General features: G+C 38.9%; 1 protein-coding gene across 1 annotated transcript in view; it reads right to left on the bottom strand.

Annotated features, from left to right (window-relative positions):
- The window catches only part of npy2rl (neuropeptide Y receptor Y2, like), a 66,259-nt gene that overhangs the window by 13,836 nt on the left and 25,040 nt on the right, over positions 1-27,383 (bottom strand). The window contains exons 2-3 of the mRNA XM_067579959.1: positions 8,877-9,105; positions 7,186-7,318 (exon numbers count right to left, since the gene is read on the bottom strand). Coding sequence (XP_067436060.1) covers positions 7,186-7,318; positions 8,877-9,056 — 313 coding nt within the window. The 5' untranslated portion in view covers positions 9,057-9,105. The remainder of the gene's footprint in view (positions 1-7,185; positions 7,319-8,876; positions 9,106-27,383) is intronic.

The raw sequence follows: 27,383 nt of genomic DNA, 5'->3' as shown, positions 1-27,383 counted from the left end.
TAACCCTAACCATAACCCTGAACCCTAACCCTACCCATAACCCTAATCCTAACCTTTAACCCTAACCATAACCCTAATCCTAACCTTTAACCCTAACCATAACCCTGAACCCTAATCCTAACCCTAATCATCCCACTGCTCATGACTAAACCTAACCAAGCGGGTGTGTCATATAGATACTGTGAGAAAAAAAGAAAAGTAAAAAAAAAAAAGAAAATAAAAGAGAAACAAAAGTATCTTACATAGAAACATGTCTTTCTTTGTGACATGCAGTAACATATACATACATATGTTTGTCTTTCGGGAGGCTGAGAAAGTGAAAGTCTGGGATTTTCTGTTTGAATTTGAGTAAGAAATCTTCTCTAATTTCTTTGTATTTTTGACAACTTGTGAGAAAATGAATTTCTGTCTCAACCTCTCCTGTTCTGCAGTGAGTACAAATCCTCTTAGTTATTTCTAGCCATTGTCTCTTATGGTGTTTGTCTGTTTACAGGATGTTTTATTTGGGTTAAATATTGGGCTAATTGAAACTTTCTGTCCAGTGAATTATAGCATTCTAGTTTATTTATTGATTGGATTTCTGTTTTCCACTGCTTGAAATATCTCAGTTTATTATCTTTGTCTATTTGTTTTATTTGTGAGTTGGGAATTATTTTCATAGCATCATTTTGACTTATGAATATGATTTCCTCATTTGTTCCATTCCAGATGCTTTTATCTGGGTTCAGACAGCTTTGCTGCTCTAAATAAGCTCCGTGATGGTGTGAATCTGAATCTGAGGAGAAATTGGCCCAGTTCTGCTCTGCATCCGTGGTTTGGACAGTTTCTGTGGACTCTCAGTATGTTTTTACAGAACTCAAGATGTACTTTTTCAACTGGGTTTGAGTCCCAGTGCTCTTGTTCAATTAACGGGCCCCAAACTTCACTTCCGTACAATACAATAACACTTTGGAAAATTTTAAGCCAAATCTTTACTGGGGGGTTTAACTGGAAAAGGACTTTTCTTATGCAGTAATAAGCTCTAGGAGATTTATCTGCCAGTGCACTTACAGCCTTGATGAAATGTCCTGAAGCAGTGACAGTCAGGCCGAGGTATGTGTACTCCACTGTATGACTCAATGTTGTCTCTCCCAAAATAAACTCATGTTTTTTAGTTTGTAATCTTGCTTCTTTTTTTTTGAAATATCATAATTTTAGTTTTATCTAGATTTACTCTGATTGCCCAGTTTTCACAGTAATCATGGAGTATGTTTGTGTGTTTGTGACAGCAGCAACAGGTCATCTGCATAGAAAAGACATTTAACTTCCTTCCCCTGTAAGTCCTCCAGTTCTCTCTGTCTCTCAAATTCAAATTCAAATTCAAATTCAAATAAGCTTTACTGGCAGATCAGAAACCTACAGACTTTTCTCCCCACATAGATGGGACAGTTTCTGAAGATATATGATTTATTTTGTCAAAGAAAACTTCTCTCAAATCTTTATATTTGTCACAGTATAATAGGAGGTGAGATTCTGTCTCAACTTCTCCTTTATGACAAAGTGAAGCCAGCCTGTTCTGCCTGTGACGGCCTGTTTCTATGGCCAGACTGTGTCAGGTACTCTGCCACCATGTACTCTCTCTCTCTCTCTCTGTCTCCACGTCTTTTTCACTGCTGTGTTGTTTCTCTGCTGCTCCGAGGTTTTCTAGCAGGAGATGATTCTTCATGACATCAACAAAACATCAAATATGAAAGAAATCTGCCTGTTAAATGTTTGGGAGCACCTTGTGTTTGGTTATGTTTTAGGCTACATGCTCCTTATAAATAATATAAAAAAAATGTTATTATTTCTGGAAGCTATGACAACACTTCTCCTCCTTGATGAAATGAGAAAACGAGGTTATGGATGTCTGCGCTGCCTGCAGGATGTCCCTTTCACAGACGTGAAGAATTTCCAAAAAATACCTCGAGGAGGCTCTGAGATTTTTACACACAGGGGGAAAAGTACTGGTACAGTGGGAGGATAACAATGTTAAACCATAGCAACCAGTGCTGCTGAGAAATGTTCTCAGATACTGTAAACAGGTGGAACAAAGAGAAAAATGACAAAGTTTCACAGCCCATGTGGATCCTCACATACACCTGGCTCAGTGAATTCTGTTAGATCCTCCAGAATATCCTCTTTATGAGATTGTACCATAACGTTTCACCGCACTGCGTTTGGGAATCAGCTTCTACTGTAACGGCCACAAATCAATTGAACATCCTGCCTGATGATGTGAGGAGCTGCAGCTTCATCAGCACTTTAACAAACAACTTAAAGAGTCTGTTAAACGCTGTTCAGCTCTGCACTCACTGATATTCATATTCTATCTTATGGACTTGTTTTAATTTGACAAACATACATCTTTGATGGTTTATTGTGTGTGTGTGTGTGTGTGTGTGTGTGTGTGTGTGTGTGTGTGTGTGTGTGTGGTCCAGGTATTCCTCACTTTGTGGGGACGTAAATCTGTTTACTAAGGATGTGAAGAGAGCCCAGTATTTGTATTTGTATCTGTATTTGTTGAGGCAGCAAAATTATTTGTATTTGTATTCAAATTACACTTTTAAAGTTTATTACGCTTTTAATTTTAGAAAATTAAAGTGTTACAATAAGTGTTCATTAAGTGTTCCCTTGGGAGCACTTCATTTGTGTCAGTAGTTCAGCTTTATCTCTGGGGAACACCCCCAACTCCAGGAGTGATGTCCAAATGAGGAAATGTGCGTCATGCAGCAGGTGGATGTGACTCCCCTCGTTGAGACCTGCTGATAGACGTCACAGCGGAGCAGAGGAGAGACACTGAGATAGTGATGTAACCGACCTGTGTGCTGGTATTTAACATGTTTTTTTTTCTTCCAGAAAACAAATCATTTTTAAAATATTTGTATGAAACAAATATTTGCAAAAAACCCACTATTTGTGCTTTGCTGAATAACATATTTGTATTCGGGCACACCCCTACTGTTTACACAGTCATATTGTGGGGACTCGCCTCCCTTATGGGAACAAAAAGCAAATCCCCTTAAATCATTAGTTTTAAGGTGAAGACTTGGTTTAACGTTAAGGTTAGTTTAGGGTTGTGTTAAGGTTTGGATAAGTCAATGTAATGTCCTCTGAAGTGATGGAAACATGACTGCATGTGCTGTTTCTTTGCTCTGATCCTCCAAAGGACTAAAGATGCAAATTAGCTTAAAGCTATAATCTGGTACAGTTTATCAAATGGTGACATTTATGTTTGAGTTGTCCCTTTTAAATAAATAGATAAATAAAAACATGGGGACACACGGCTACAATAAGGTCAGAAGAGGTGAATAGCTGGTTGTTCTTCACTGACTGACCTCTTGACCTTCCAGTGATCTGTGTCTGTGGGTCTATAAAGATACAGAAGATGTCAGAAGATCTTTGATTGCAACAACTGTCACACCAAGAGGTGATGGAGCATCTCACCAGTCTGTGAACACAGGGAACCGTTTCCATAGATACAGATAATGTAAAGTGCTCTGTATAAGCATGTGAGAAGTGCTTCAAGTGTTTTCATGGAGTTGATATCCTTTAAAGGAAGAGTTCACAGTTTGTCAGGTCTTAAAATGACAGTCAGGAACACTGAAACATGTTTTTCTATAATCGTTCCTTCTGTTCATACTCGACGTTAACAGATTCATTCTTCTGTGCTGTCAGAGACGTGAAAGCAGTGAAGTTAACAGACCTCTGAAGCTCCTCGTCTCTGCTGCAGGCTACCAGCTCCAGGCTACTTTAGCCGCTACCAGCATAACACACTCACACATCTTGAGATAATACGTTTAGCTCTGCTGCTTTGAGTTTGATCCTTTTTTTTAAAAACTGTCTTTGTGAGTCAGACAGTGTTAAATGTTGAATCGAGACTTTTAAGACTCTGTTTAACAGCTGTGTTCAACACATACAGATAAAATGAAACTTTAGTTGAGCTCTCAGGATTTAATATCATGAATTTGTAAAACTCAAAAGGCAAAAAGAAGTTAATAATGTTTTTCCAGGACACGGCCAATCGCTGTGTGTGTGTGTGTGTTTATTAATGATACCCAGCAGCAAGTTATACTCTGCATCCAATTTTCTCTACACTTTTCAGAACAACAGATACTCCAGGCGTTATACAGATCCACATCACACACACACACAATTAAAGAAGTGCCACTTTACACTGTCTATTTATTTCTTCAACGTTATTAACTCATTTGTTTGTGATTTTCTTATTTCGTGGCGGCTGCAGAAAGGAGGTGAGCGAACACAGAAACCAGGAGAGTAAACACTTTAATTTGAATTCCTCCTGGACAGACCCTTCAGCTCCTTTTAAACTCAACAATGACTCATAGTTAAAGAGATTTTCTGTCCGCACAGCTCAGCCAATAAACACCAAAATGTTTCCTCCACTGGAGACAAAACAACACCTTTTTCATTAGAGATTTAGTCCTGGTTTAAACACCGAGGTACAAAAGTGAAAAAGTACTTTAAAAACTTTAAAAACTTCTGACTGAACTGAACTAAATAGAGATTAATGACACTTTTATAGGAGTATTGTTCTCTTCCTCATCAATATGGGTTTCATTTGGTTATGTTTCACCTCAGAAATAGAATAATAGAGTAAGATTAAAGAAGCTGAGGTCAGTGGTTTCCCATCCTGTGGATGTCAAGATTAATATCAGGGGTCATGAGATGATTAATAAGATTGAAAAGAACATTAAACTCATTAGTTGTTTTTTTTCCTTCTAATGAAATGCTCGATGGTTTTCAAGCCCCAACAGTTTTTCATATTATGGATGTAATGAAGGAGGATTGTTCTTGTGGTTTTAAACTGAGATGGTTGTTAATTAAAGGCATAAATACGATGGCCCCGAGGTGCAAAACGCAATAACATCAGACAAAACACAACATTTTAGAAAAACCTCTTTGTTACTGGCTGCAGACACAGACACGTTTTGCTGTGTTTTGCAGCTCAAGGCCACATTACTGTACATATAATTTATTTACTGAAAAGGTGATTTTTATTGTAAAGTTGTGAATCCTACAGGATTAGTAGCTGTCCGTGGTCCTGAAGTCTCTCTCTCTCTGAACCAGTCGCTCTCCATGGTGCTGGCATTTCTAAAAATGTTGTGTTTTCTGTTTTCTTGCTGTGTTTTGTGAAATGCTGCTGTCATGAAAATGTCGTCGTGTTTCCAGTGTTGTTGTTGTGTTTTGCACTAATAGACTAAATAAGAGATCATAAGCATCACTGAAATGTTCCCCCAGTGGTTTATAGCATAATAAAGTGATGTATGTGCATATAATTTACTTTATAATTTACACTTAAAAGTGATTTTTAGTGTAAAGTTGTCCCTACAGGATTGGGAACTGTCCGTGGTCCTGAAATCTCTCTCCGAGCCTGTCGCTGTCTGTGGTGCTGAAATCATCCATCCCACTGTGTGTTTGCTCGTTTGCTTTGTTTTACTTGTTTAGCATTACATTAGCATTTTTCCCTGGAGTGTGAGTGTTATGAATAAAATGTATTATTGTTCTTCTTCAGGCCTGAAAAGCTCTCTGACAGCAGAGATAATTTCCCTCCTCTGCACCACTTCACACTCAATTACTCCTCACTGTTAATGTGTCTTATTCTCTTGCTTGTGTGCTGATGTGGCGTTTATTAATTCACCTATTTATTTGTTTAGTTGTTTACATGTTAAATCATGAATTTATTTTGCTGTGATTCATTTATAATTTAGTTTTTTATTGCTGTTGTGTTCTAGTTGATCTTTTCACTCTCGTACTGTTAATGGTTTTAATTAAAAAGTGAACTTGACTTTTTTCTTTATAAAAAAAGGAATTTTCTGTGTTTTTTGATGTTTTAGGAATTAAAACTGACTTCCCCAGTTGTTTTAAACACCCTCAGAGCCTCTAAAACGATCGTGATCCGGGCAGTAAAAGTCCAATTAATCATGCACCAGCGTGAAATTTCACAATTGAGCATCGTGTGTCACTTCGCAGGCGATGGGACTTGTGAATCTCGCCTCTTCACGCTCGTCTCATAAATAGAGCTGACGTGACATCACCCACTGTGTGTCGAGGCTGAGAAAATGATTATTTATGACACGGTACTGAACAGATGATTGGCTAAATGCTGGTTGTGCCGTCTATCGCTGCTATACTGGATATTTAAATCTTCTTTGATGTTTGAGGTCAAAGTTGAGATATTTCCCAGCTCATTAAAACATGTGAAGCTCTGCAGGCAGTTGGGCTCCGAGTCACATGATGCTGTTGAGAGCTCATCTGTAAGATCTTCCCTTTTTCTATATCTGGTATCAGTTCGCTGCCGCTGAGTCGTGGTGGCTGTTAAAGTCTGATCGATGTGTCTGAGACTGATATTATTAATTGATTGAGGCTTATCAGCAGCTATTTACAACAGCTGCACAGCCAGCAAACACACGTCTAGAAATGCTGTGGAAATTATTCCAATGATGCAACATTATATTTGCTCATTGAAGATAAGCCAGAAAGTATCTGATTTATATGTCTTATATATATATGAGCAGTAAATGGTAAAGCTTTTATGAGCTGTAAAACATTAAAAAGATAAGAAAACACTTTGAATCACTTTAAAAGAGCTTCACAAGTCAAAGCCTCTTTTGATCTTTCTATTCCCTCCGGTTCAGAAACAATAATATCAAATAAAAATAGACAGTAGGGTTAATGTATGTACAACATGAGTACATATAAACTCGCAAAACGCTCCTCTGTGCCCTTGGGAGTTCGAATTAAAGGATCTTTAAATATTTCTGTTCTGTATTCTGTATAAAATTTCTATTTATAGACTCACACAATCATATTTTGCAACAGTAACTGTGGTTTCTCTTTACTTTGAGAACACACCAATAATAATTTGATTTCATCTCGCAGTCTCTTGTTCCCACAAACAGCAGCAGACATCACAGGAAAATAGCGTATAACAGCTGACAGATGTCTGAGTCACCATCATTGCCACTGACCTACAGAGGGTAACACACACACACACACACACACACACATTTATCTTTGGGTGTCAGGGAGCATTTCCTGTCTGTGATGATTCTGACGGCATCGAATTAGAACAAAACAAAGTGAGAGCTGCTGCTGCTGCTGCTGCTGCTGCTGTTGTGTGTTTGTTTGTGTGTGTAAACATACCAACAGCCAGGTTAGCGATGAAGAAGTTGGTGACGGTGCGGAGTGTCTTGAAGCGGTAGATGACGTAGATGACCAGAGAATTACCCAGAACCCCCAGGACGATGATGGTGCTGTAGGCCAAGATCAACACCACCTGTGAACAACAGCAGTGGTTCAGTTCACTCGACTGGAAATGATCAACTAACTGAGGGGATTCGTCACTGGACGGATTCAAGTCGAAGACACGGAGAAGGTTAATAGTTTCAGACTGTGGGAAGAGGGCAGAATAAACATTATTACAACATAAATACAAACAAACAGACTGAGGGCCATTTTTTAACCACGTTATCGCAGTGTGGTGGGTGTTGGTTGTGAGCGCAGCAGCGCAAAGTGCAGAAGGGCTGAGTGAAGGTGAATATACTGTAGATCAGTCTCTCATTACTGATGTCATAGCTCTGAAACAGCTGAGCCAATCACAGTTAAGCGTGGTAATAACAGCTCAACAAAAAAAAAAAAAAAGTGCTTCTTCAGGAAATGTCCGGACAGTTCAGATCAGCACGAATCTGCAGTCGACGACAGACGTCAAACATTCACGTCATCCATGTTTATGATTTGGCTGTCGCATAAATTATGTTATTCTTGTTATTCTTGTAGCATTCAGCTCACATTTCAGTTAAATCTGTACATGTGTGACAGTTTAGGACCTCAACAGTCTTCACACCAGAGCAGGATACATGAATGTAACTTGGTTCTGGTTTCTTTTCACGCAGAAAAATCCAAGCAAACCAAAATAAATCACTAAAAGCTCTGCTCATTGGTCAGCTGTGTCTGGGGGCGGGACCACGATCGTAAACACAGGAACAAGATCCTGAAGAAACTCTCCTACTGCCCAAATACAACGTACTATGTTGAGCAAGTCCAAGCTAGTCCAGCTAGTTGTTATCCGCATCCCAGCATGCAAAGCTCTCCTGGCGTACTGCTCCAGAGTTTGTTTGGAACGGATCGAGACCACCTTCTGACCAAACTAGTCACACCAACCAGAGTCTGATACAACTGGACTAAAAAGTGCAGATATGAAAACACCCTAAAAGAATCTGGATTGAGCCTGAAGGTCTGTAATGTGAACGTAGCCTGAGATAACTGTCAAACACTACAAACAGGTGAACACAATATCCAGTTAAGATGCAATAAAAGTATAAAAAATTTCCAGTTAAGATGCAATAAAAGAATAAAAAATATCCAGTTAAGATGCAATAAAAGAGAAAATCCAGTTCAGATGCCAGAAGAGGAATGATTTTCCAAAACTATCTCAAATAAAGTAATAAAGATTTATTACAACGTTGGGCTGTCAGACTGCTTTAAGGCAACAGGGATTATTTTTATGAAGAGGAGTCTAATCGTTCTGTATTTGCAGTATTTACATGTCCGTGAATATTTTGTAGCACTAACAGTCAATAAAAGCTTTACAAAACGCTGCCGGCTGCTCGCGGGAGGAGCAGTGGGTGGTAAAAGGTCACAAGGAGAAACTGAGCAGTAGTTTGTGGTTGTTTAATGGAAACATTACTGTGGAAAATGAACCATATGAACAAAAACATTATGATTTATTACAGTGCTTCTTTTTTTCTTGGCTGATTGGTTTCTACAATTACTTTAATCAATATATTCAATCAGTGTTTCTAATTAGGTTTAAGGGGTAATAATGAAACTTGTACCTGCACACTCAGCAGTTTGATGGGGTCCTCTGGAAAATTCACACCCTCGAACACCAGAGTGGGCAGAGCTGGGGGCGCTGCGCCGGCGCCGGAGTTGTAGTCGTGGTAACCGAGGTTGTCATCGTCAGGCAGGAGGCGGAGCTCGTCCTGTGTGGCGTTGGCTGTGCTGACGGCCTCCATGTCCGATCATATGTGTTCAGCCGGCAGCGGCATTTTACAGACAAACAGTCTGTTAGACGGGCAAAAACAACACAGAGACACAAGATGAAGTCAGAACAGAGAATCTGTATTAAAGCTGCATTTTTTGGCCACTAGGGGGGAGAAGATCTCCACAACAACATATTACTGCCTTCTGTTCTTTATTTACACCTCAACTTTCACCAAGTCTTGAGAGAAACATGCTAAATGCTCCACTACATTCACCAGCTAACTGTGTCTGTTAGAGGATACATTTGCCAGAAAGCAGGAAATAGGAGTTAAATTGTGAACTGCGTAGTTTCACTTGTTTCAGAACTTTTATAAAGATGTCTGAACATCTTTGTTTTCATGCACACAAACAGCAGATCACAACAAATCACTAGAAATGCATTTCCTGTGGAAAATGCATGTGAATGCTGAAAACTGAAAGGAATCGCAAAGCATTGCTGAAAATACTAAACACTTGTTCAGGATCCCCATCTGTACAAATAGAATTCGATTACCATGGCATGTTACATTTAAGAGATTTGACATTTAACCAGTAGAATGGTGGTGTTTTGTTCATGACCACAAGGTGGGGCTTTTGGTGCCATGATTCAGTATGTCGTGCAGATTCTCATGGAAAACCTGTGTACCAAGTTTCATTTCATTAAAGACAACAGAATTGCTGAAATATCATGTTATAAGGTTACTTTAGCGCCCCCTTTGGGCAGAACCTTATGAAATATTACACACGTCTGTAAGGTCACCTTGTGTACAAAATTTCCAAATTTGGTCACAATCCGATGCAATATTGAGGAGTTATTGACCATTAAGTGCATTAGGCCACGCCTTCAAAAGTTTGCTAACCAACAGAAAAACCGTAAGTGATATCTGAGAACAAATAACTAAGTTGTGTTCGGGGTCCTTTAAACATGATATGCACCAAGTTTGGTGAAGATTGGATGAAATATGTGCCAACAGAAGCAAAACATGTTTATTAATAAAAACAAAATGGCGGAAAAATTTTATGGGCGCAAATGGGTGTGGCCTATATCAGTCTACTCAGCATCATCCAAGGACCATCCTGACTAAATATTTTTTTGATAGGTCTTATGGTTCATGAGTTATTAGCCAAAAGGCTAAACGTGTAATAACTGACCACATGGTGGCGCTATAGGTACAATGTTTTAATATGTTCAGCACTTCGACATGAGACACCTGTACATCAAATATGAACAGTTTAACACTTTTAGTTTTTGAGATATTAGCTTTCAAACATTCCTCCCATAGACTTCAGCATGCTTTCAGCATTCACACTAATCAGGTTTGAACATGTAATCATGTTATGTGAGGCTGATGACTCCAGTTTGGTCAGAAGCCAGATTTCCCTCCAATAAAACCTCCGGAGTTTATAATCTCAATAACAATTAATCCACTTGCAAAACAGTATCAACCTTTGTTTTATAAGTAATTAATGTTGACAGCAGCCCTGTGATCTTTCTCTTTTTAATATGTATGTATGTCAGTATGTATTATTTTTCATGTTCGTGTCCCTAAAAGTGCACAAAGTGTTTTAATGACTCAGCGGTTTTGTGTTCGTGTAATGAGGTCACTCCAGCAGGAAACTACCTGTGTTACTGGGTTATTCTTAATCCCTCAACCTAGAATGAACCGGGATTATGTGAATAAATGAGACCAGATTACTGACAAAAGTAGATCATCAGATGACATGCAGTGCACTACGAACGACATTTCACCGGCAGATCAGCCGCGTCATCAAGGTTTGATTCAAGGAAAATTTGTAATTGTGATTTTTTGACCAATATTGTGATTTAAATTATGATTTTCTATCATTTGAAGCCTTTTATTTGTCATCTACATAAAAACAAAAATGTGATTATTCTTGACTTGACTTGCTTAACTCACAGTTATTAAATATTACATAAAATACTACTTAAAATTTACTCAGTAATATTCAAACATACATACAGTATTTGTGACAGCTTGTTATGTTAACCCATAAGAACCCATTTCTCCTTAAAGGAAAATTATGGGGAATATAAAACAGACCAAATGAACCACAAGGAACACATTTCTGATTTTTATTTTGAAATTCTACCTTCAGTGTCAAAGATCTGTAATGTAACATATATGTCATAACAATATTTCCTTAACTTGTTTTAATTCAATCAATTTGTTCAAGAAATTTGGTCAGAACAGGTTAAATGTAACACAGGACGTCTTGTTAAATGAGTTGAAACCTTCCTTTAGTGACAAAAAAACAAGAGTTTTAAAATTAGCTAGTTCTGTCACATTTGCTGACCAGGCACACTGCCGCCATTTTGGAAGTGATGTCATGGGTACACAGATTCACACATCGTCACATGACTGCAGCAGGATGTTCAGTAGATGTCACTTTAGGGACTTCATGAGTTAAAATCAAGGATAAAGCTGTTATAAGGAACTTTCCGCGTTAAAGCATGTGATGATATACTTTACAACATATGTTGAGACTTTTTTATTTCACTTTTCCAACGGCAACTTTTATTAAAAAGACCGGACGCCATCTTGGACGAGGGTATGATGTTGTCACATCCGTGGTTGGAACTTCCTGCTCTTCGTGACAGTGCAGAGACTTAAACTCTGCGGTTCACAGGTGGGAGGATGTCACACCAGCTGTGTCATAGCGTCTTAATGCACACACACACACACACACACACACACACACACAGCTGTGACCTCTCCATTTCACAGCTCTGTGATAGGCCAGTCCACCAGCCTCAGGAGGTGTTTCAACACACACATAAACACACAGATATTAGCGCAGGAATACTCACACAGAAAGACACTTCACACTCACACACCAACAGGGGAACGAGTGCACTCACAAACAATCTAAACGCAGTCACACACACACTCTCTCACATGGGAAAACACACACTTACACACACACACACACACACACACACACACACACACACTCCAGTGAGCTGAATCACTGAGCAAGTTGCCGGAGGGCGTTCAGCTCCCTCCTGCTTCTCGCCCGGTGGATCAACACTCGTCCGCTGAAACACGACGCAGCAAGACGCTGTTTTACAAACTCACCTCGCAAAAACTCAGAGATTTGATACCATATATGCTGGTTTTTGTATATATTTAAATCTCTATGAACAGAAAGAGGCACAGAGAGGTCAGAGGTCAGAGATAAGTGTTGATTGTGTGTGTAGCCTCATGCTCCTCTTTCCTCTCGTCTATTCAGATTCTGTTGCGTAAATTGTTGTTGTGTAAGTTTTCACATATCGTTCAGTCATTTTATGTATAGAAATATGTGTTTAAATAGAAAGTTCTTCAGCACGACCTCAAAGTCAAGCTCAAGAGGAGTTTATCCTGTAAATGAGGCTCTCGTACGTTGTTCATCTTTTTTTATTTTCTATTAATGTTGCTGAGCAGATGTAACAGAGCCGTTCAGTGCAGCTGCTTTATGTTCAAATGTATCATTTTAAGTGCTGAAGCAATTTGTTTTAATTAGTCAATCGACTAAGAAGAAGACAATGCATCGTTTTGGAGATATCTGTGGGTTTAAGACTGTTGGTCACACATAACAAGCGGTTTGTAGATGTTACCTTCAGGCTCTGGTATATTTCACTGAACAATTAATAGAGAAAAATATAACAGATTCATTTATATTTCTAAAGAAGTCATTAGTGGCGGCCCTGATAATCTTTATGTTTTGCAAAAAGATTTAAATCTCGTCTGATTCAATCTTGAATCTCGCCCTGATGAAGGTCTGAGGATGGAAACGTTGTGAGTTCAGGTGACTGACGGTGCAGAGTCTATGTTACTATAAGGTGGGAGTCAAATCACAGACGCACTTCAGCCCCGTTCAAAATCAGAAGGCATCCAGTTAAACATCTCTTTAGATACTTCAAAGTCAGATATTTTCTTCAAACCGACTCTCTGAACTTCCAAACCTTCGTCTTCTATAACTGACTCCATCTTTCGACTGACTGAGATGTCAACAGGTGTGATTTTGAAGATCTATAGAAACGTCGCTGTCCATGTTACGAGTTAGAGACGCTTGGAGAAGATTTTCATCATCCTTTAATGCCAGACATCATTTAATACAGTTTAAAATACTCCAGGGTCAAAATGAGTCATATTGCAGCAACCTGTATTAGAATTAAGATTGAACCTGATTCTTTATACCAAACCTCCACCATTCAGACGCTGGGTCAGAGATCTGTTGATGTCTTTGGGTCTAGAGAAGATCAGGGTAAATAAGGGTAAATTTAGCCTTTTTTTATAAGATCTTTGCCCTGGAAAACATCCTGTAATTTTGCTAGCTGTGTATTTTCTATATACGACCCCTTTGTGTGTGTATTTGCATTTTATCATATTTTATTAGTTTGCTTCTTTGCATTTCTCTGACTGTATGTATTTTTGTGGCGTTGGAGCCTAAACTGAAAGCCACTGAGAGGCTGCAGAGACGGGCTGATAACGTAACAACGCTTCCAACTGAGTCCAACTTCTGCTTCTTGCTTTCGATGGGATATTTACTGCACCATTAATGGTCTTCAACGTATTAAAGGCAAGAATCCATAACCAGCATGTGCATAAATCTCCATTTCACCAATGAAACACAAAGCGCTCACATGGCGTGGCGGTCACCTGTCACCTGACCGAAAGTTCCTACCTACATAGTAAGTAACCCGAAGCACAATTGGGACACCTACTGGACCAGTTTGGTGTCCGACATACACGAAACTCTGGAATTGGTTCCTACAGTTTGTGTATTTGTATAATTGATTGATTATTAAACGATCTATGGACCTGAATTGTTCTTGTTCTGTTTGTATTCTTAATAACAAAACCAATAAAAAACAGTTTACAACATCAGATGGAAAATCTTGGAGAGATTTGCCAAAACCAACCACAAATTACTATCCTCATGTTTATTTTCACAGACTGGTGCTGCTGGAAACTGCTGCTCTGATTCTGAAATGAAAGAGAGCTGATGATGAAAAATGTAGCATCAAAGTACAGGAAAAAAAAAACAACTAATAAGAGAAAATATTAATGCAGTGTGAACTTCAAACTGGCAGCCATCAAAGACCTCCAGCTCCTCTCAGTAAACGCTGTGATGATGTGATGATTTTACACTTCCAAAATTAGGATGCGTCGCTGTGCATCATGACTGCTGACCTAAAAATAAAACATGAAGTGTTTTTCAAAGAAACACTGCCCAATTAATGCCTCCTCCCTGCAGCACACAGTCCTGACATACTTCCTACTTTAGTGGTTTTAGACCCGTCGTATCACTGCAAACATCACATGTCAGACTGTCTGACTGAAATAAAGTGTTTTATTTCCCCCAGAACATCCAAAGAAGAAGAAGGTTAATTTGTGGCAGTTTAGACTTCCTGCCCTCAGAGCCACATGTTAAAAGTTGGAGTAGAAATCATCACAACATGAGTCTTTCTCTGTCTTTTCTCTGTGGCTGCAGGCATCAATCTTTCATCTGCACCAGGGAGCAGTTTTCTAAAGGCTACAGTTTGAGCTCAGTGTCAACTTTTAACTTCTTCTCTTGATTTAGACTCGTTACGACAAACCACTCGTGGTCTGCTGATTCCCAGACATCATTAAAATGATATTTCAGATTGTAATGTTCTTAAGAACCATACTGGTGTAGTTTTCTGTAAAAAAGATTGTTTATTGAGTGGAAAGAAGTCACAGAGAGGTAGAATAAATTGATATACAGTTCTTGCAGATCTCTTTTAATAACTCTCAGAATGTCGGTGGAAATTTACGCCAAAGACTAATAACAGCGATCACATTTTCAGTCTCTGGAGAGTAGTTCCTTCTACTGTAATACATTAATTCTCAAAGAACTTCAGTACAAAGTCCAGAGGTTGTGATATGTAGTACAACAAGCTAATGAAGCTGTAAACAGAACTACATCCCTGCACATGCTCAGTGGCGTCTGCCTTACCCCGGGATTCCACCGGGCACATGTGCGGGGTGTTTTATTTTGAAAATTGACCGGATGCTCAATGCTGTCTCTATGTCTGACTTCCTGCCCAGCTCGATCTGCTCTGTGCTGCTTGACGCGACTTCTGTAAAAAAATAGACGAGGCACCTGTCTTTAGCGCAGTGGAGAGCCGCTTCTGGGATGCTTCTGAAACGCGCCGCGGCGCGCCCAGTGGAATCGGATACATCGACTAGATGGCCGATATCAGCTCCGGCAGCCGTGACAGACCTGGAACGCAGCGCACACGCTCCCGGTGGAAATTAGGGGTTACACAGAACTACTCTCTGGAGATTGAAAATGTGCTGTTATTAGTCTTTGGAGCCGTTTCTAAACAAACTAACATGACCAAATTCTTCATGATGAAGGAACATGTCACCCAGTGCAGCGGTGTGACTCACTGACGTGTTTTTAATAGTTTCTGGACAACAACGGAGGAATAAGATATATCAGGCATTGATACACACACAATACTTGTTAGTAGATCAGTTCATTGTTGGTTTGACTCTGCACGTATTATAGACAATTTCAGCCTCATTCTTCAAATGGATATTGTATATTCTGACACAGATTGTGTCCAGATTGTTGTTGTCGCCTTTAGGCTTTACATTGTAGACAAGACTTGTTTGCTGTTTTTTGTTTTATGAGTCAATTTTAGAGATTTCAATCAGGTACTGATATATTGAAGTGTAGTTCAGACCCCTATCAGCATCAGTATCAGTACATGTTGTTCAGACCACTACAGAGGTTATAGGGAGTCAAGAACTGCATTCTCTTCAGCTGATATATGAGAAGTCTGTGCTTAGTGAGGCACCGATAATGATTATTACTAATGTAGCAAGCAGATATACATGTGTATTAATGTTTTTGTCCTGTGGGCACCCATAAGTGTTTGCTTTAATGTAATAAAATGTGTACTTTTGATGTGGTTTGTTGGCCTTTCAGACTCTCTCACTTGTTTTGTTTTTTTTGCCTGCTGTGAATTTCCTGATAGAAACAGAACAAATTCTCCTAATCTTCTTCTTGCACCTTGTACAGTTGCTTACATTGTCTGATAACTAAACATCCACTCTGTCAAACACCGTGCTTTAATTGTCTAAATTTAGTCTGTTATCTCCTAAAACCAATCCTTGTTCTTTTGTGGAATTTACTCTGAATTACTAATTCTCTCTGAGCAGAACACCAAAACTCTGCTCGCAGCATTGATGTTTGTGTGTTCAGCACAGCGCAGCACTTTGATATCATGTAATTGTTGTCAAGTGGCTTCATTGACATTCAGCGAACGAGTGAAATCTTGCTGGACCTCTCAGAGGACAGCTGTTCATTATTTATTTGCGAAAGCTGGCCCGAGTGATTAGCCTGAGTGATTATCTGGGTCAAATCAAAGAGACGCAGTTATTAGAAAACATCAAGAGGCACATACAGGATGATGTATCCACTCCAGCATTAGCCAAGTGTGGGAAAACTCTTTAAATTTAATCAAATAATGGTTCTCAGAGGTGTTTGCATAAAACTGAGTGACCCAAACAGAAGCAAGGTTAATAAAGCCTTCCTGATTCGGCTGAAATTCCTCTCATCGTTTCCTTCTGAAGCCTTTCAGCAGCAGGAATCCGGTTCTCTGGGATCAGGCAGCGCTGCGGTTTGAATGCTTTCAGAACAAAGATGAGCATGAAAGTGACGGCAGCAATAACAGCAGCCGAGACACAGCGAGAATCATCTCCTACTCACGATGATCTTGCACTTTCACAGAAACGTGGACTTTCTCTCATTCATGGAGATATTCCTGACGACTCCTTGGTTCAGTGACTAATTAACTGTCTGGCCAATTCAATGGTTAATTGATTGTCAAATTAACTGGCTTGATTCAGACTGGCTGCATTTACAGAAGGAAGCACATTCACACAGGATGTTCTCAGTGGTTTATAATGGAGTGCAAACCCAGCTGACCCAACTTAAAGACTCACATGCATCTTCATTAATGTTATTAAAAAGCACAAACGATCATAAGTGGCTTTAAACTGACTGTGGGTTAATTGCAGTGGAGAAATAATACAGATTTTACCGTTTTATAGTGCAAATAGTTCCTGCTGTATTGACCATGTAGGTCAATTATGAACTAATACATACAGTGCCAGCGGCCAGGAAACATGCTAAAGGTCTCCTGATGGGTAATAATGATGCAATGATGCATCTAAAGAAGCAACTTAATGTCGACACTGAAGCTGCTGAGATTGTAGACTTTCTAAAGAAACTGTTGAACTTTGGAAACATTGTTAATAGTTGCTACCATTTTTAGATAATGAAGTCTCTGATTCCAGCTTCTCAAATGTGAATTTCCTGTTTTTTTTTAGTATTCGGTGACAGTAAACTGAATATCTTTGGGTTGTGGATAAAACAAGACATTTGAGGACGTCATCTTGGGCTTTGGGGAAACAGTAATCAACATTTTTCACCATTTTATGGGCCAAGGAACTAATTGATTAGTCGATTGTCTCTATTGTCCCTCCCACCAGACGGTAAATGAACTATTTCAAAAGTGGTTTAAACTCAACATTGGAGCGTCAGAGTCACGCTGTCCTGTTTACATCACAGTTATGTATTTAGGTCATTTTGAGACCAGACTTTGTAGCCTCACTCTGCGTTACGATGCTGTTTACGATGATGCAGCTAAAAAAAAGCAACGATTCCAACTGATTATTCGATCATTAATCTTTATTGGGGGATTAATGTGACATTGCGTCTTCGATTTTTCACCAATTTTGGGGGGTCAAGTGTGCAGAATTACTGGATTTTCTTTCAAAAAATAAGAAAATAATAAACCATAAAAATCATTTACCAACTTAAAAAAGCAGTAGATTTAGAGTGGAGTTAACTCTTCAAAGAGTAAGTTCACTTTCAAATTCTGCTGGGACCCCATCTTCCAGTAAATTTAAATAATTCAACAGACAAGAGGGGGAGGGTTGAGGGCATCTGACTGACCATAACTGCTCGGTGAAGCATGGATAGCATCTTGTATTCCCACGGTGCTGATAGTCAGAGCTAACCAGCCATGAGCAGCTGCTGTCAGACTTGCTGTTTCTCTGCTGGAAAGACAGAATCCGGTGGAGCTTTGACAGTTACTAGAAGCATGATAATGCCCCATTGAGAGAGTTTCTATGTGGGTACTTGTGTTGTAGTTGAACAAGCAGTTTTTTGGTGAGAGTCTCATTGTGCGAGGGGAAGAGCCAGAACATGGTTGTAAATGAGTGTTTTTTGCTCTGTGAGTTTGGTGAGCAGCATATTAGTTTTGTATTACATTTGCTTGAGTTATTTTTGATTTTGGTGTCATATTTAAACTCCAAATTCATTCAGATTTCGTTCGTACCTCCAAGGAAATTCAAAGAAAATTGGTGAATGTCATAAATTGTCTTAAATCACTCGTACATGCCAGTTAAAGGGGACATATTATGCTTTTTGTGATTTTCTGTTATTTGTATACTGTTACAGAGGGGAATGTATGTAAAAATGTCGCCTTCAAGTCAAAAGTCAGGGCTTCAACCTCAACTAAATGCTTCGTTTGTAATGTTACCTCAACTTCCTCCTCGTGATGATGTCAGGTTATTGACACATACCTGCAACTGTGTCGTTCACGTTGTCCACTCTCATATTTAGGATCATATTCAGGCTCCAACATGTACGGATGTGTTTGAGAAGTTCCATTTGGAGTAAAGAAGGAGAAAAAGAAGTGAAATCCTGCTACTATAGTTTGTTTACATAGCCTCCGGAGCCGGAGGAAGCTTCCTGAAGCTGACCAATCAGAACAAAGTGGGCTCATCGGGAGGCGGGGCCTTAAAGAGACAGGAGCTAAAACGGCCTGTTTCAGACAGAGGCTGAACTGAGGGGCTGCATAAAGGACCAGTAGAAGATAAATAAGGAGTTTTTAACTGGGAACCATGCAAATATCTTCCAGTAGAGCCCCAGAATATAAATATAGAGCTGGAAATGTGCAGAATATGTGTCCTCTTTAAAAATAAATCAGTGAGACACTCAGAGAGATTTCTGATTGGTTCCTGACAATCTAGTATAATGTCCTTTATGATAATTTTACCTTTTTATTTATTAATATAAGTCATATAATTTTCGTTTGTCAATGCTCTGCATGTTTATAAATGATTTTACTAACTATTATATACTCTGTAACATCTGTCCAACAGGACAACAAAAAAATAGTCTCTTGGCGTATTTACAGCAATGTTTATTAATGTGCACCGTCCCTGTTAAATAAAACTTTAAATACAGTAAATAAGAATCTGAACTGATTTCTTTTTAAAACATCATATCTGTGACAGTCCATCTATAAATGGCTTCTTCCAGGGGAAAATCAGAGGAATCAACAAAGCCTATAATTATTTTGACATGATGTCTTTTGTTTTTCTTTTTTATTAGCTATTAGGTGTTGTTTCAGTTGAGTTTCCCCCTCCCTTTCTTATGGAAATTTTCCAAACAAAGTCTGTACTCCATATTTATTTATTTATTTATTTATTTATAGGCAATAATGCATATTAATCAACTCTGACATTTTAACTACATTAATGTAAATGTGCTGGGGTAAACTCAACAAATAATTTGCACCCGTAGTCCCAAAAATAAAATTAATTTTGATAAATGGATGAAAATCTTCATATATAATAAAGCTGCAATCAATATAGGAGGAGAAAAAATATTAGAGGTTAAATGTAAACACTGCAAACACCTCCTGTGTTGTTGTTTAGAGACACAACAAAGCTCGCAGCTGGAGGTGAAACAGGAACTGGAGCAAGAAGAAAACAGCTCTGTCGCCCTGCGGCCTGCGACGCTTAAACACAGGAAGTCACGCCACGCTGAGAACGGCCATTTACTTTACTGCCGAGTGGGAAATGAAACGGTCCGAGTCGAATCAAAAATCAAAGTCACATTTAAAGTCAGTTTTATGTATCCAGGGAAAGATGAGCAACGCTGTTGTGTGATCTCACCGGACCATCAGGACCAGAGCAGCTTGTCCGGGGTTGAGTGTGTGAGAGCTGAGGGATCAATAAGTGCCACTAATTCACTTTGGCATCTCAGCTTCCAGTGAAAATCTTTAAATAGATTTTCTTTAAAAAGATTCTGATCTGACTGAGGCTAAAGAAAGGATTAACTGACTACTTATTTACTGCAAACAAGTGGACATTAAGTGATACAGAATTATTCATTAGATTCATTACATCTGGTTTGAAAAGTCGTAAAAAGATCTACTGACTATATCACATATCTAGTACAACTGAACTAGTATTTACACTGAATCTACATGATCTAAGATAGGAAAAGTAAAGATGTGGGTTTATTTCAGATATTTTAGCCAAACAGGAGTCATTCCTCAGCATTCTGCTATCCAAAACTGACTAAAAACACTTTATTTTTCAGAATCAAAGGACAAATAATTAAAGTTTTAACATTAACCTATTGCATTGTTGAGTTATCTAAGACATTTTTGTGTTTTGTGATGAGAAATGTTAAAGATATCATTTAAAAAAAACATAGTGACAGTGAGGATATAAGTTATTTTGGGCGTCAGGTCCTCCGGTCCGCCCACCGGACTGATAAAATTAAAATAAAGAAATAAAAACCAAGGATAAAATCTTGCGATTAAATGTTGAGTTATTTAGAGGTTATAGTTTAAAAAATGAATAACAATGAGGAAAAAACGTGGCACAAGCACGAAACATATTCCAACTGAAAAACATCAGTTTGAAAGTCGTGCTGAGTGTCACAAAAAAATGGAAAGTCAACTTCATTAACTGCTGTGAGTCTGAGTTCTCACACATCACACACCACTTTTTAATTACTTATGACATTTACTAATCTCACCTTTGGATCATAGACGTCCTTCATTAAGTTTGGTGCACATTTTAACATACTGAGATTTGGCGTTTTAACAACATTCGCCATTTCTTCATGAACTACGACATAAACGTTAACAAAAAAAGACTGAAAGTTTAAAACCATGCTAGCAGCTCTACTTAGACACTAGCTAGATAGAGCTAAATGCTAACACCAGCATGCTAATATGCTCACAATGACAATGCTAATGAGATTTAGCAGGTATAATGTTTATCATATTCAGCATCTTAGTTTAGCGTGTTAACATGCTAACATTTGCTAATCTCGGTAGTAAACACAAAGTACAGCTGAAGCTGATGTTAATCTCATTAGTTTTGCAGCTTTTGGTCATTAAAAAAAGTGTCTGATAAACTGAAACTTTGGCCAGATGACAGACTAGATGAAAAGTCAGAGGATCACCAAAGTTATTAAAATTCAGAGAGGAACATGAAGGTCTGGACCAGATTTCATGGCGACGCATCAAGTGATTTATGAGATTTTTTGTAACTAAAAACCAAAAATGTCAACCTCACGGTATCATTAAAGGTAGAAGTAATGGGGTCAGTAAGATTCATTCTAAAGGACATAAAGTGAAATTCCATCCGATAGTTGTCCAGACAACTCACTCTGAAGTCAGCCTCATGGTGGCACTACAGGAAACGTCAGAGGATCACTAAAGTCGTCTGGGAACCATGAACGTCTGAAGCAAATTTGGAGCCAAGACATGTAGCAGATGTTGAGATGCTGGTTGCACTCAAGGAAAAGTCAGAGGATCACCAACATTATTAGAATCACATATGTGTTTGTTTATTTACCTTATTGGAAAGCTGCCAGCTCTTACATTACCTCCATGCTAGTTTGATGCACTGGACTAATGACTGGCTTCTTTGCACCATCAACCTGGAACACTTTGAAAAAGCACTTTGAAAATGAATTCGTTGGTATCTCTTGGTCATTTTAAATCCACTATAACAAACCTTTTAACTTGTGTTTGTATCTGTTTTAATTGATTTTGTTGTTACTCTGTTAATTGTATTTATATGTTTGTTTTAACTGATTGTCTTCTTTCTTGCTCGACATTGTAAATGAGGGCTTTGCCATCAATATTTCCAAGTTTAAATAAAGTTGTGAAACTTGTGAAAGTATCTAATTCTGGATCAATGTGTTTGACCGACCGACAGACCAACACTGCCATCCCTGTGTTGTTATCTTGGCTAAAAATGAAGTGTAGAGTTTGTGTATCTGCAGTGAACTCTGAGATGTACGATAATGCAATCACATCACTCTACCACCTTGAAGAAGACTCTGACCTCTGACCCCTCACACAGTCAAACTGTCTCAGGCAGAACATAACAGATGACAACTTAGACGACATCTACTCAGAATGAAATGTTGGTAATTTGTAATCTTCACTGATCTTTCTTGACCTGCATGAGAAGTGAAGTGCATCAGAGCTGGAGGTGCACTGCAGAGGGCCCGAGGTGTTGTAAATTTAATCAGAAAGGAGAGCAGGGGACCTTGAAGGCAGCACGCTAGAGTCTCTGAATTACATTTCTACCGGAATAACAAATGGACTCCTCTGTGCTGAAGAGCTGATGGTGAGAAAACTGACATTAAACCCTGAAGATGTGGAGAAATGTGTGAACTATAAGCTTAATTTGATTGATTCAGTGATCAATGTAAATAAAAAAAACAGCAACATAGGGGGTAAAAACATCAAAACAACATTCACTTTCGTGCTGTTTTTGCTGCCTAAGCCCAGTGTGAAACCCCTTGGCAGCTCGCTCCCTTTCATGAGAAATCAGAGAAAAGAGAGAATAAAGGAGATAAAATATTTAAAACTACGAGGAGTTCATCCTCGGGGGCCAGATGAGCAACCGTGAAGTTCACCAACGAGTTTACGCCGCGGCATCTTCTAATCATCTTCCTGTCAGTCAAAACTCTGGGGTTTGTAGGTCTGTGTAACATAATAACGTAACATGTGATGCTTCATAGCAGTAAAAAACATGAATATGCTCTTTGGAGGTCCAAACACCTCGGGCAAATGTCAACAAGTCATCATAACTGAACAACAACAAGGGAAATATCTCACCAACTTTAGCCTCTTTTAACTCAATTTTTGGTTTTACAGCACATTTCCTGTCTGGATAATAGACAAATATGTGTTTTTACCCTTTCAGTAAAAACACCCGGACCAAAGCCCCATGCTGAAACAACTTCCTGTAATTAAACTAGTGTTGCCAAGTTGTTTTTTCATGCAGGAACAACAGCCAAGATAATAAATTGTGTTTACTAGGTCACAACTCATAGTCTGGACGACTTGGAGCTATTTATCGTCAAGTGGTTTGACTGAACTGAGCACAGTGGACAAAAAAAAAAGATTAAAAAGAGGTAAAAATGATAAACTCTCATCCAAACACTTCAGATCCCTCAACTCATTCACTGACTCACAGACAGAAGCTTCAAACTGCTGCCCTGAAGGTTACTGACACTCTGATACCAATAGACCAGAAACCTTCGTCTCTTGATGCATGGATTTCATTACTTTGACTGCCGCACCAGGAACTGCAGGACTTAAAGGGTCTTAAGATCCTTGTAATTGTGGCCATTCTGACTTTGATTCATGCTATCTTTGTACTCGTCACTTCCATCATGGAAGAAGTTCCATATGTGTTTAGCTACTAAAAGGTGGCTAATTTCTGGGTTTACTCAGACTCTCATACAAGCATCAGAAATTATTTGTATAATATTTGAGTTTAAAGGTGCATCAATTAAGATATGAAGATATAAAACCAAATGAAAATCTGATATGAAGTGGTATCACTGAGCAGTACTATCACTACTGTAGCATACCCCACCAAAAGATGGTCTGGCACTTGAACTGATGATTTTAGGTTTAATGTAAGAGCTGGGTACAAAGCACAAAACAAACAATATATTAGCCACCTTACCATAGCTTAACATTAGCTCGCATTAAGCTAAAGCTAACTCTATTAGTTAAACAAACAGTAATAAAACGTTACGTAAATTACTTTAAGATATGAACCATGCGTTAATATTACAATATTACACCAAACACTAACCTTGTGCCTCATCGGGGGGGGGGTGCTAAAACATTGCATTTTGCCCTCTTATTTCTTTCATCTTACTGTTTATCTTTACTGTTGCGTGCAGCAGGAACTGGGTGAGTACCGGAATGCCACCTTCAAAATAAAAGCCATTCTAATCAAAACAGGACATAAGGCACTATAAACCTGAAACCTGAAACCTGAAAATATGTAATAAAAGTGACAAAATGATGTTCAACAGGGCTATCGTTTCTTTAGGGCTAAAACATAAATTGGGTTATTTACAACTGCATTATTCCGGCCCTGTGTTGTAACAGTACGGTCCGTAACTCCGCCCCGCCGCCATCTAGCCCAGGTTATAAAGTGGCGTGATTCAAACAGCTGCCAGACAGACTTATCAGCCAGCGATGGATGATCCTGCAGCCGCTACCAGCCAGAACAAATCCCAAACATCACCAGTTAAACCGAAAAGACGGTGTTACTAGAAAGAGCTAAAACGAGGAGAAACATGTGTTTGGCGTTTGGGAGATGGAGAGCATTAAAAGAGGAGGAAGGACTGAAACTAGACGACGATGTGGCCAAACAAATGTAAATATGACCAAAAATAACGTCATAAATACCCTGTAAAGCTTGTAACTTCACATGTTTCTGAGGAAACACTGCAGTGATCATCTGTTTTCAGCTCAATTCAGGCTTCAAACTGTTTGTTGTATCCAAGCATCTGAAGTTCGGAGGGTGTAGTTTTAGGAAATAGGACAGGAGGGGTGAGGAACGGAGTCTCACTCACCCTCTAGCAGTCAGAAAAAGTTAGTTGTAATTGCTTTAAGGAAGAGTTTTCCTTTTCTTCCTGGACAACAAAGGCTTTTCTTTGTGCTACAAGAACGTTGCTCTACTTTCTGTCTTAAATGTGAACAAAGCTTGATTTTAGGTTGTTTAAAAACGACAACTGATGCTGTTGTTTTTCTGCGGAATAAAGTCTAAAACTGGCACAACACTGGGAAAAAAAAAGTAACTCAAACAGACAGTCTTGAATAATAAGTGAGACATAAATTACTTTATGATTTTAATAAGTAAATGAAAATGTGTCGCACGTCACAAAACCTGCAGAACTTTTCTGTTCCAGTTGACAGAGCATATGAAGGGAAGATGGCAAACAGAGGAAATGGGCGACGGGGGAAAAAAAAAGCTGGTGAGCGAGCGGGGGGGGATATAAAAACCAATAAGACAAAGAAATTATAAGTTCTCAGACTGGTGAGAAGTGGAGCAGCAGCTTTTCCTCCAAATCCCAGCAGCTCATTAAACTTTGAAAAGTGACACTACTGTGCTGATTAACAATTGATCGTGAATGAGACTTCACATTGTTCATTACTTTGTCAGCAGGAGAAACATCGCCTCACACACACTTGAAACCTTCTGTCATCACCAAAAGGCAAAAATGACGGATTTAATTCCAAAACAAAGCGCGGCTCAAAAACTAATTACCGCTTCTACTAATTTCTGATTTGTGACAAAAGGTCTTCTGCTGCCTCATAACCTGAGGAGCAGTGGAGGATTAATAGATTTTAGATTTACAATCATATTCAGTGTCAGTGATTTCAAATGCCAGAGTTGTTTAAATGTCAGAATGCAGCTGGGAGAAATTAAAGTAATTATCTCTGACATTTGCATTTTTATAAATAGAGTTTTTATATTTTTCTGTTTAAAACACTCTGGTCTAGCAGCTGTTTTACAAAAAAAAAACTGCAGAGAAAGTGGTTTGTTTTCAAAGTTTGTTTGGAATAAAATAAAGTAGAAGGAGAACTGAGCAATGATGTATGGACTGTATGGATTTAGAAGAAGCTGATCTGCTCATTTAGCAAAGAAAAGTAGCAGCTGATACTGTAGATTATTACATAATACAAACATCCTGTATGGATATAGATGGATATCTCACAAATGTAAGTAAGTATAGTTTTTTGGATAACAGACAACAATATGTACAGTTTGCTGGTAGTAAATCGGAATGTGTGGAGATTAAATGTGGAGTTCCACAGGGATCAGTATTGGGCCCTAAACTTTTCACCTTTAAATATGAAAGAGGAGATATTCTGCACATCTCCAGATCTATGTGTATATTCTGGGGCTCTACTGGAGTATGAAACAGGCTGTTTTAGCTCCTGTCTCTTCAAGACTCTCCTCCCAAAGCTTCCTCTGGCTCGAGGCTACGTAAACAAACTACAGTAGCAGGATTTCACTTATTTTTCTCCTTCTTTTCTCGAAATTTAAACTTCTCAAATGTTGTAAATGTTGGAGCCTGAATCAGATCCAGATTATGAGAGTGGACAACCCCAGCAACAAAGATTACAGAGCAGACGGCCGTTTGTGGACATGCAGATAAAATAAATTAAAAACAAACATTGCAAATGAAGCGTCAGAGCAAGTTGAAACCTGGGCTTTGTCTTACCAGGAGCATTTGACCACGTTTAACATCCAACACCAGAACAGGATAAAAATGACAGAAAATCACAAAAAAACATGATTTGTCGTCTTTAATGTTATGATTGACAGCTGATCACTGGAAAATGTGATGCAGAAATATGACGGTAACAAGCTCTGAGCTGCAAGGATACAATCAACTGCCAGCACCCTCCATCCAGGTGTAAATCACACCCTGATTAGACGGAGAGAATAAAAATCAGCAGCTCTGGCGCTTCAGTTATGGGGCTGAAAATCTCTGCTCAACACTCAACAAGCTGCTGTCTGGCAGAAATGCCTCTTTCAACCACAGAGGTACCACACTGCTCACCAACAACATTGCCCTCCATTTGCAGTCCCTATGATGTGTTGCGAGGATAGGTAGCACCAGTAATATCCCCCTCCCCAGTGACCTACTGTATCCCTAGCCCCATCTCATCATGCCTTTTCAAGTGGTTGCAGGTAGGTGATCCCATTTTATTACACAGAAAACTGCACAAAGGTCAGCCAACCATCGAAACCTGACTCAGATGAACGCCTCTCTCTCTCTTGCAGACTGCAGTCTCAGCTACTGGGCTGAATGAGAAAACTGTACAACTTGCTTTATTAAAATGTGAGACCTTTAACAGGAAAGGTTGTGCCGGTTAGAGACCTAATTAAGCTGAAGATATTACTTTCAACTGAAACCTGGCTGGACTCTAGTGGTAGTTGTACATTTACAGAGGTTTTTAGGTCTGATAGGAGAGGTGGAGGTGTAGCAACACTCTTCTCTGATGTGTTTTTATGCAGGAAACTCACTTTTGGTGCGTACACTTCATTATAAGACACTGAAATGCACAACTCCTGTCTCATTAATCATAGTGCATCAATAAAAACAAACAGCACTTTTATTGATGAATTCAA

The sequence above is a fragment of the Thunnus thynnus genome, chromosome 22 (genome assembly GCF_963924715.1).
Source record: "Thunnus thynnus chromosome 22, fThuThy2.1, whole genome shotgun sequence".
In the NCBI taxonomy this organism is placed as follows: Eukaryota; Metazoa; Chordata; class Actinopteri; order Scombriformes; family Scombridae; genus Thunnus; species Thunnus thynnus.
This window is presented reverse-complemented; position numbering and strand designations above follow the sequence as displayed.